Source organism: Micropterus dolomieu, linkage group LG05, assembly GCF_021292245.1.
Source record: "Micropterus dolomieu isolate WLL.071019.BEF.003 ecotype Adirondacks linkage group LG05, ASM2129224v1, whole genome shotgun sequence".
NCBI classification, from domain to species: Eukaryota; Metazoa; Chordata; class Actinopteri; order Centrarchiformes; family Centrarchidae; genus Micropterus; species Micropterus dolomieu.
This window is the reverse complement of record NC_060154.1, coordinates 22,980,549-22,990,724: the sequence shown is the minus strand read 5'-3', so window position 1 is coordinate 22,990,724 and position 10,176 is coordinate 22,980,549. Positions and strand designations below refer to the sequence as shown.

At 40.0% G+C, this 10,176-nt stretch overlaps 1 protein-coding gene across 1 annotated transcript in view; it reads left to right on the top strand.

The window, feature by feature from the left end:
• The first annotated feature begins 1,716 nt into the window (after positions 1 to 1,716).
• hapln4 (hyaluronan and proteoglycan link protein 4) overlaps positions 1,717 to 10,176 on the top strand; it is a 20,308-nt gene continuing 11,848 nt past the window's right edge. The window contains exons 1-5 of the mRNA XM_046050013.1: positions 1,717 to 1,785; positions 5,433 to 5,565; positions 7,584 to 7,773; positions 9,384 to 9,556; positions 9,684 to 9,799. Of these exons, the coding sequence (XP_045905969.1) occupies positions 1,717 to 1,785; positions 5,433 to 5,565; positions 7,584 to 7,773; positions 9,384 to 9,556; positions 9,684 to 9,799 (681 nt within the window). The remainder of the gene's footprint in view (positions 1,786 to 5,432; positions 5,566 to 7,583; positions 7,774 to 9,383; positions 9,557 to 9,683; positions 9,800 to 10,176) is intronic.

The window sequence follows — 10,176 nt, the reverse complement described above, 5'->3', positions numbered from 1 at the left end:
TCTATCTATCTATCTATCTGTCTACACTGAACAAAATTATAAACACACACTTTTGTTTTTGCCCCCATTCATCATGAGCTGAACTCAAAGATCTAAGACTTTCTCTATGCATCGTCCTGTGTACAGGGTCGCGGCACAAAAGCCATATTTCTCTCAAATATTGCTGCCTGATGGAACTGCACATTTTATTGTGGCCAGCCTAAGACACACCTGTGCAATACCCATGCTGTCTGATCAGCATCTTGATATGCCACACCTGTGAGGTGGATGGATTATCTCGGCAAAGGAGTGTTCCCTAACACAGATTTTGACAGACTTGTGAACAATATTTGAGAGACATAAGCCTTTTGTTTACATACAGAAAGCCTTACATCTTTGAGTTCAGCTCATGATGAACGGGGGCAAAAACAAAACCTTTGCGTTTATAATTTTGTCAACAAATTACACAAGCAGTTGATAACATAGGAAACAGCACACAATTGTACGTAATAATTTGCATAAATGTGTCAAAGCAGTTGCAATTTGTTCAAAAGAATGAGAACCTGCTTTTATGATGTGCACAAGTGACGAGATGATGTGGGGGTTGAAAAAGTATAGTTTTGAGAATTTCAATTGTGATCTGAGAAATTTACCAAAGCGACTGAGACAAACTGTAAAGAGATGCAGGGGATGGGTGGAGGTATTTGTCACCAGGAAACATCAGAGGTGTAGTCTATCAGGAGCCGTGGCAGTGTCCTCGTCTAGGATTTAAATGGCAAACATAAGCAGCTCTGCAAATCCATGCATCTATGGATGCATAATGACACAAATGCAAACACTAAAGAGCTGATTCCTACCTATTAGCAATTCTCTCTTCTTGATTTTGTTTTGTAAACTGGGCTTGGAAATGCTCTAAATCCAGCCCACTGAAGCGCTTCTGATAGACATATCAGGCCCGTGGTTGTTTTCAGTTCATTGTTATGCATTTCATTTGAGAAAATGACCTCGCTAACAGGTTAGCTTAGGAAAATCCTCAGTGCTTCAACAATATTGGAAAAACGTTGCCTGGAGTGTTTTTCTCAACTTGTAATTCATATACAGGAAAATAATCTTTCTCTGTTCTGTCCCTAAACTAGAGCTACTCTTCTGCAAAGGGCCTGTCTAAATCAGGTAGATGCAGGGAATAGTTTTGCTCATTTTAGAGTCAGCAACACATCGTTATAGATAACGCCAACTAACACACCAAATCAGCTGTTAATGGTTTTGGAAGCATCCAGCTGTTGGCTCAGGCCTGAAAGCAAGCTGTCAATGTTAACGTTGTTGACCTTGAATTTCTCCCTCCTAGAAAACATCAACCTATTGTCAACAGAATTTTCCCTTTTTGCTGTTGTGCTGTGTCTCATGCTGATAGGTCTGCAGTGCTCCAGGGAGAGGCTGGGCAGATGTCTCAGACTACAGTAACTCCTCTCACAGTGATCACAGTGATGCCGCACAGGACGGCAGTAACTCAAGATCCTGCACAGCAGTTGACACTTCCTTGTTCTACAAGACACTGCTAGTCAACTTGAATCTAGGCAGAACAATGTGTTATAATGTAGCTATAGGTACAGTTTTTTATTTTGCTCATTCTGAGTGTCCTGTCTCCTCTCATTGTCGGCTGCTATCGTCTCAAGAGCCTCTCCTATTGTACCATTATTCTCATGGAGGGCTCTTGTAAAGTCTGCACCAGATGCCCATATGATGCTTGATGGAGACTTCAATGTCAGACTCTTCAGTGATGCTGTTCTTGAACACCTTATTCCACTGGTAAGAGAAGAGCAAAAAGCATGTAGGGCTACAGAAACTCAAACAGACTTGCCTCCCTGCAGATGCTTTCAACAGCATTTACAACCACAAAATTCAGTGACTGGGCTGCACAAGCAAAACTCTTTGCTTTCACAAACCAGACCACAACCATTTCTTGACACATTAGATGCTTTTTATTGTAACTGTCCACGGCAAGGGGAGATGCCTGATCTTAGACCTGGGATTATTTTCAGCACAAACTCACCATTGCTGGATCCAGTCTTTATTGGCAAAGTCACTGAATCCTCTGGGTATAACATCAGAATGGCACCAACTTTCGAATGCTTTAAAACACTGTTCAAAACACATGTCATTGCTTAGGCTTTAACTTTGAGTTAAGAAAGTTCTTACCCTAGGTGATTTTATCATCATTATATATTAAATAGTCTATGATATACTGTATGTTCTAATTAATGTTTTATTGCAGTACTTTTACTTTGAAATTACTGTTTTATTGCTGTATTTTTACCCTGTAAAACACCTTGGTCCACCTTGGTTATTTTAAGTGTGCCATATAAATAAAGTTGATATTGATATTGATCCTGGCCATTTGCATTGTAATCAATTTTGTTCTCCTTTCTGCTGTTATTGTTGTAGCTGAAACAGGGTTCTCTGCTCTTATCCAAGCAGATGCTTCTCAGTCTGAGAAAAACCGAGGCTGGAGCAGATGGTTTGAGGTAGATTGGTTTGCATCCTTTAATTGTGCAAACAGACTAACGTTTCAACACTACTGTGTCTTCATCAGAGTGGACAAAAGACATGAGGCAAACAACATATAGTATAGTCAACCAATTGTCATTGGATAGATGGTTGAACAAGATTTAAAATCTATTGGATAATGAATCCCAGGCACACCCCATGCACTAACACCACATCACAAAAATTACACAAAGTACAGGTGCTGCATCCACAGCACATTAGAGGAAACACAACAAATTCAGTTCTTCATTTGGTCCAAAAGGCTCCCGTGTGTGTGTATTTGTATGCATCTCTGCAGAGCAGTGAGTTAATAATGTCTCCACCTCTACTAGAGGGTGGCATTTTTTCTGTTCCCCAGAACTTTAAGGATGCTGCAGAGCATCGTTGCAGTATTGCTGTAAACCGCCTGCTTTTTTTGGCCAGGTTAATTGATGGAATAATTATAGATCATATATAATCAAATAATTGTTTTTCAAAGTCAATACTTCCTAAATAATGGACTCCAATGAGTTCATGATATGTCATTAACAATTCATGTTTACTCATATACCTGGTGTTTATTAAATGTATTGTTCACTGGTGGGGGAGGTATTCACATACTGTACATAAGAAAAAGTAAAAATACTGCAAAATTAAAATACCCCATTGCAAGTAAAAGTCCTGCATTGAAAATGCAGTAAATCTAGTAAAAGAACATATTGTCTAATTCACACAGATGGACCCTGTTAAACTAAAGCTGCCATATAAATGTAGTGTCCTTCTGAACTGAAGTACTGAAGAAACATAATGAAGATAGAAATAGTATTAATCCAGTAGGCCTAATAACTCAAATTTATCTTTAAATACAGACACTTGAGTAACTACCTACATTCTACCACCGGCATTGTACAAGTGTTACAATATATCAAGATGTTTTAAACTGAAAGTCTTTATTACCTTACTCTTCCACAGCCATGATATTGCTTGGATAGATTTAATTTTTCTTGTCAAAGTCTCACAATGATTTAATGTTTGTGAATGTCTTCCATTATTTCAATTGGTCTTTAACAGCAACAATGTTCTGCCTGAAAGTTAATGAGATTTTACTGCATTAACTGCAACAAACTGTGTGACACTCAATAAGTGACACTCTAATGGGCTTCACTAATGCACAGAAAGACATTCACAAACATCAAATCAGTGTGAAATCATTGCTTTGATTTACTTATCCACACACTCTGCACAATTAAATGTGTGCTGCGTCATTGGAGGACTGCGGGACCCACAAACACCGGTGGTTCCCCTGCAGTGCGAGAGATCAGCGATGGTACTGGAAACAGAGAGAGAGAGAGAGGGAGGGAGAGAGGAGAGTGCTGCTGCAGAACAACATTTAGCCTGGCTGAGGAGTTAAACGGAACACAGCAGCACATCTGCTTCATCCAGGCATCAATCCTGTTGTGATAGCCATGGTAAGTTCACTTCTGTGCTCCATTAGTACAGCCCTGCTCTGCAACACCCTGTGCTGCACGGTAACTGCAGGGATGTTCAGTGGACTAACCTTGAGAAAAATTATGCAGCAGGGCTGTTTATAGCGTGCAATGTGCATGTAAAGTGGCTAGTTTAGTGACTCTGCTTCTTTGGGGCCTGTTCTGATGTTATGTACTGCACCACTGCTGTTACATAGGAAGCGATTATTCACAGGTGACACTGATGTTGTAGCCCTCTAGCAGTGCACACAGCTGCAGCATACCTACTTGACTCTTGAATTTTGTTGCTTTGATGATGTTATTTCATCCACAATGAAGTAAAAGGCCCAATTATGTATCTGAGGAGTTAGTATTATGCAGAAGGCTATTGTCATTGCAATCCATCATAGATTTATGCAGCAGCAGCACCACCACCGGGGATGTCTCATCATGGGTCAAAATACACACAAGTCTGCAACTGTAGCGCTCTGAGCAACCACTCATCCGTAACCTAGAGAGAGCTTGTAACGATAATGAGCCCTTGACCGGAATAAGCAGCTGTAACGTCCAGGAGGAGTTGTGTTTTTCAGCAAGGTAATCCTTAATTGGTCACTGCCAGGGGGGGATTGTTAACATACTCTGAAGACTCAAAATGGGTTGTCTCTCTCTGCCCTTCTTTATGTATGTTTAATATTACAGTAAGCACAACAAACCCCGTTTTTAAAATCTTTTCTTCAGTAATTTGTAATGATTTTGTTGTACTTGATGTCAGTAAACAGTTTACTTTGTTTACTATGGGTCCCTACTGAACCAAGCCTGTTTCCCTCAAAACTTTCCAACCACGTCCTTTCCCTTCAACTGGCACTTGGCAGTAAAGATAAAAAGTGCCAAACAGGCTTTTAGTCCAGGGGCAATCCTATGAGGCCTGTCTCCTCTTTTCACACTGTGACTGTGAGCTACACAGCTGGCACTTTAAAAGTGGTATGTGTTGCAGACTGCTGCTTGAAAGCATGAATCTCAATCCATAGTCGGCAAACCTTATTTTCTTGTTTTGAGAAAGTTGAAGTAATCAATTATCTGCTACTTTTTGTCCAGCCCAACTGTGTAAACACCTGAAGTGTAGGAGTTCTCTGGTGGGGTTTCAGCATGGTTGAAAGGCAAAATTCAAGAGACAGGTGTGGATTTTGCCCAAGTTGCATTGTATATATTATACATGCTAATTTATCATTATGCATGGACAGTAAGTCCTACCAGAATTTTCATACCACAGTCCAAAGTTGCCACTACCATTTATTTGCCATTATTTGTCATTTGTCTTTGAGATGAATATCAGTACACTGAAGATGTTGTCCATGGGATCTTTGTTACTCTTTAGCTTTGTATTTTTAGGTCTTGATTGTGCATCTGTTTTTTGCCCGGTAAACCTGGGATAGCCACAATTCTCTGTTATGTCCCTTCCTGCAGTTGTCAAAGCATCCATGGCCTCTGACCTTTGGGAAAACATCCTTGGTGGTTTTCATCCTGACCTGTGCCCTCTCAGTGACGTCCCTGCCTGCTGACACAGAGAAGGGAAGGAGAAAGGTGGTGCACGTGCTTGGTAAGGACAATATTTTCTTTCCTGTTTCTTACAGTTTACAGCAGCAAAGTTAGGAGCTCTGGTCTGCATAGCTGTTTCAACATGTGCTAGAAAATATGTAAGATGTAACACACACAGTATTTGGAACAGCCAATACTGTTGTAACTGTATATTACTATTACTATATGTAACTGTTGTATTACTGTATATTAACACATGATAAAAGTTGTTAACATCCCATGTTGCACAACTACCAAGTATGGGCTTGAGGATTGTGATACATTCCCAACATTTTACCCACTAAGACCTACTTGATGACATCAGTTATTAAACCAATTGACTGCATGAGACCTGTCTGCCAATATTATCTGTAATGTAGAGGTTTAATAGAGATACATTTCTTCTTGTATTAGGGGATATTCTCAAGTGACTGAACCCCTCTTCCTGCCCCTAGATATGCGTTTTATTTTACTAGGTCTTTATATGATTTATATGTAAATGTTTTTATAGGTTCTTACAGAAACTTTGCAGATTAAGCAAAGTAATTACAGCCATCGGATAATAATGATTTAGTGACGTTTATTTCCCATAAAAAGGAAAATGTTGAGTATGTACTTAAAGCAGTAATAATGGACATCAGGCGCAAGACACATAGCCCTGACATTTTATTGTCTTATAAACTCATTATGGCTAATCTGTTAGCAAATGATTGCCTATTTACACATTCAGCACACACATGCAAAAGTATTATCCCATTAGAGTCATGACCACCTGATGAATGTAAGTCTAAGATTTTCTTTGCTTTGGATCTGTCACCACCAATGTCTGAGAGAAATGTCTGGGCCTTTAGAAGTTTGACGTTCTTTTTCAGCTAGTCCCTGCCATTGTCTGGTTTTATCAGAACGGGTTTGCTCTAATGAACTGCTGCTTGCTGCTTCTAAGCTGCCAGTTTTACCATGTATAGCGTGTAGGAGCGCACACTATCCCAACTCCCTTCACACAGGCACTCTGAATAACCAGCAGGAGTCACCAATTCTGACAACTGCTGCAATGGTTGTTAACATGAGTCTCCTTAATGAAATAGTAACATGGTGTTGTCTTAACATCTGTCTGTTGCAGAGTTGCCATCAGTTGGGAAATATGCTTAAAGTTTTGATGAAACGGCACTTTATGGTTTCGTGGCCGCTGGTGATAAACAACTTAGCAGAGAGCAGTGACAGGACTAATTGCTGGCTAGCATGGATAATTGTAAGTGCCTTTATCTGGTCACAACATAGCAGAAAACCTCTTGCAGTCGCTTAATAAATGTTTTTAATGTTTATACCACTGTTGTTATTCGTAGTTTTTAGTTGCCTAGGCGCACAGACACACACACACACACACACACACACACACACACACAAACAGCGTCTGAGCGAATGTCTGCCAAAAATGCAAACTAGGTCTTCTTATTGGCCATTTGGAAGAAGAGGCCTCTGGTTACCATTAGTCTTAGGTCATTTCAGTGATTTCTTCTCAGCAGAGGTTGAGGTTAAAATTTGGAGTGGGTAATCTGATGACAGCTCTGGGCAGAGGAGCGATTAAGCTGCACACTGGACTCTTTGACCAAAAACAAAAATGTTCTCCACCATTATTACTGGATGTTGAGACACTAATGTGACAGCTCAAGTTAACAGCACACACTTTATTAGCTGAAGCTGATTCATTTTTCGATTAGAAGAAGAGTTACAAGAGAGAGAATAAGAGTCAAGGGTGATTGCAAACAGCATTACAAGGACTTGACTGCACTTACTTGGATGGCCATGGAGAATTCCTTATGCATTTGCTGGTATCCAGTTCTTTTATTATCATTTAACCTCAATATATAGCTTTCTGGCCAAGACAGTAGTTATAAAGTTATACACATCATCATCAAATGTGACAATGAAAAGAAAGCATAAATACAGAATAGCGAGAAAGCAGACCAGCAGGATGACAGATCATTCCCCAAATCCAGCATTTTGATAACCCGGCCTTCCTTCTCCTCTTTCTTCCCACAGAGGATGACACCGGAGCGGTGATAGTGCAGACAGCTCCTGGAAAAGTGGTGACACATCGTGGTGGCTCCATCACTCTGCCCTGCAGATTCCACCATGAGCCGGAGAACACCGATCCTGCTCGCATTCGGATTAAATGGACCAAAGTGACTGATGCGCTGCAGTTTGAGGATGTCTTTGTAGCACTTGGAAGGTGAAATCTGCATCTGTATTTTTCAATCAATGAATTTGTATCTACTGTTTTCATCCATTTTTTCTGTTTCTTCGTTGCAGGGCCCAATTCAACAGATTGATTATTTTGATTTCACTGCCAACCACCATAGATGCTTATCACATAATCACAATGTAATGTTTCATCTAAGCATTTTCCCACTCAGATCATAAAACACACATTTCTCTTTTATAGTCGCTTTATAAATTTCTCAGATCAGAATTTAAATTCTCAAAACTGCATGTTCAACCCCCACATCATCTCGTCACTTGTGCACATCATAAAAACATTCTCATTGTTTTGAACAAATTGCAAATGCTTTCACACATTTATGCAAATGATTCTATACAATTGTCTGCTGTTTCCTACATTATCAATAGCTTATGTCACGCTGATCACAATGTATTATACCGGTTCTTTGTTGAATAGTCTTACACCCCAAAACGTTTAGGCACAAGTTCATTGTATAAGTCACTACATGCAAAATGGCTGAACACGTTATCAAAATCAAAGTTAAAAAAAGTCAAACTTTATTGTCATTCTTCGCATTCAGGTACACAGCCTAACAAAATGTTGTTTTGTACAGACCATGGTGCCTAAACAAAATTAGAATAGACAACAACAACACAGCCCTCAGACCATTCACCCGATACACACAATACCATACACAGTGAACTGTAAGAGCAGTAATTAGTGCAATGTAAATAACTAAAAATAATATGAGTAGCTGTTTATACTTATATATATGTGTGTGTGTGTGTGTGTGTGTGCGTATATATGTATAATTATATAGACAGCGAAAGAGAGAGATAGATTGTTCTTGATCAGTCAATCATACATGTCTATTAGACTTTTTTTTGTAAATGTCTCCTTACTGTAATTGATGATGATGAAGATAACTGTTGTGATGTGGATAAGAATATGTGACCTGACAGACAGGAACATCAGCCTAAGGAGTGTTTCCCATGTTTACATTTCTAATTTTGTAATTTCTTCCGTTGTGCTATGCAGTGCTGTAAAACAGTCTTGTCTTTTTCTTTTCTGCATCACAATGACATGGTCTGTCAACAAATTATAGTACAAACACTAAAATCTAAAATGTATCCTGTTCAGTCCCTCGCAACGTATAACTTTGTGCTGTTGAAATAGATATGCCATATTGAAAAAGTGCAGCCTTGTGCATTTTCAATCATTGTCATCAAAACGTTAGCCATTGTTTACATCAGAAAACACTTACAGAGTACACTGTTATATTGATAACATGACTAAACATTTTGACTATCGTGTTCGTAAACAATGACACAAGGACTTGTCATTCTGGTGGCACTGACATGTTCAATGACATGAAGATTTGCTTTAGACTAAGGATTCTAAGCAAGTTATGGGCTTTTGCAGGTGATCCACTGTGTTGTGCTATTTGTTAGATATGTTTTGAGAAATGTACCAAAACCACTGAGAAAAACTGTAAAGTAAAGGAGGTCACCTCCACTTTTAAAACACTTCCCAATTTGAGGCATTTCTAAATGATTTTGCTCAGAGCAACTTTAATAAAGGTGAGGAAATACTTTAAAATGTCTGTCAAATATCCTCAGGCAGCAGCGTGTGTTTGGATCGTACAGAGGCCGTGTGTTTTTGGAGCAGGCAGGACCAGGTGACGCCTCTGTGATCATCCAAAATGTCACACTGGAGGACTACGGACGCTACGAGTGTGAAGTCACGAATGACATGGAAGACGATACAGGATTTGTCAACCTCGACCTAGAAGGTCAGGAATTAAAGATGCAACTTGAAGAGTTCTCGATTAGCTGTATAAAGTTCACATGAAATTGAAGTAAAATTCATACATTGTACAGCCTAATACTCAAGAGCAGGTCTGTTTCTGTCACCTGCAGGAGTAGTGTTTCCTTACTACCCCCGTGAGGGGCGCTATAAGCTCAACTACCACCAGGCGGAGGATGCCTGCAAACAGCAGGATGCCATTCTGGCTTCCCACCCTCAACTGCACAAGGTAGGATTACCCCTTTCCTGTGGTTCAAATGTCCGTCATGTTCAAGACAGATTAAGAGAACTTACAGATCACTATCAAGGATTTATTAGAGCTGTAGATCACACATTCCATAGCACTTTATATTTTGTTGTTGTACCAATGCACTTACTGGCTACAACCATAGACTGTATATAAAAATGGACGTAGCGTCCGTGACGTCACCTCAAAATTGTCGGAGCTGGCCGGCGCCATCTTGGCATCGCATCACCACGCGTCACTCCCGGATAACCAAAAATGGGTAAAGAGGCGGGTCGTAGGTGGAGCTGAGGTGACGTGTTGCTGAAACCACTCCCGCCTAGCTCGACGTGACCGAGTTAGCTCATGCTAAGGAGCTAATG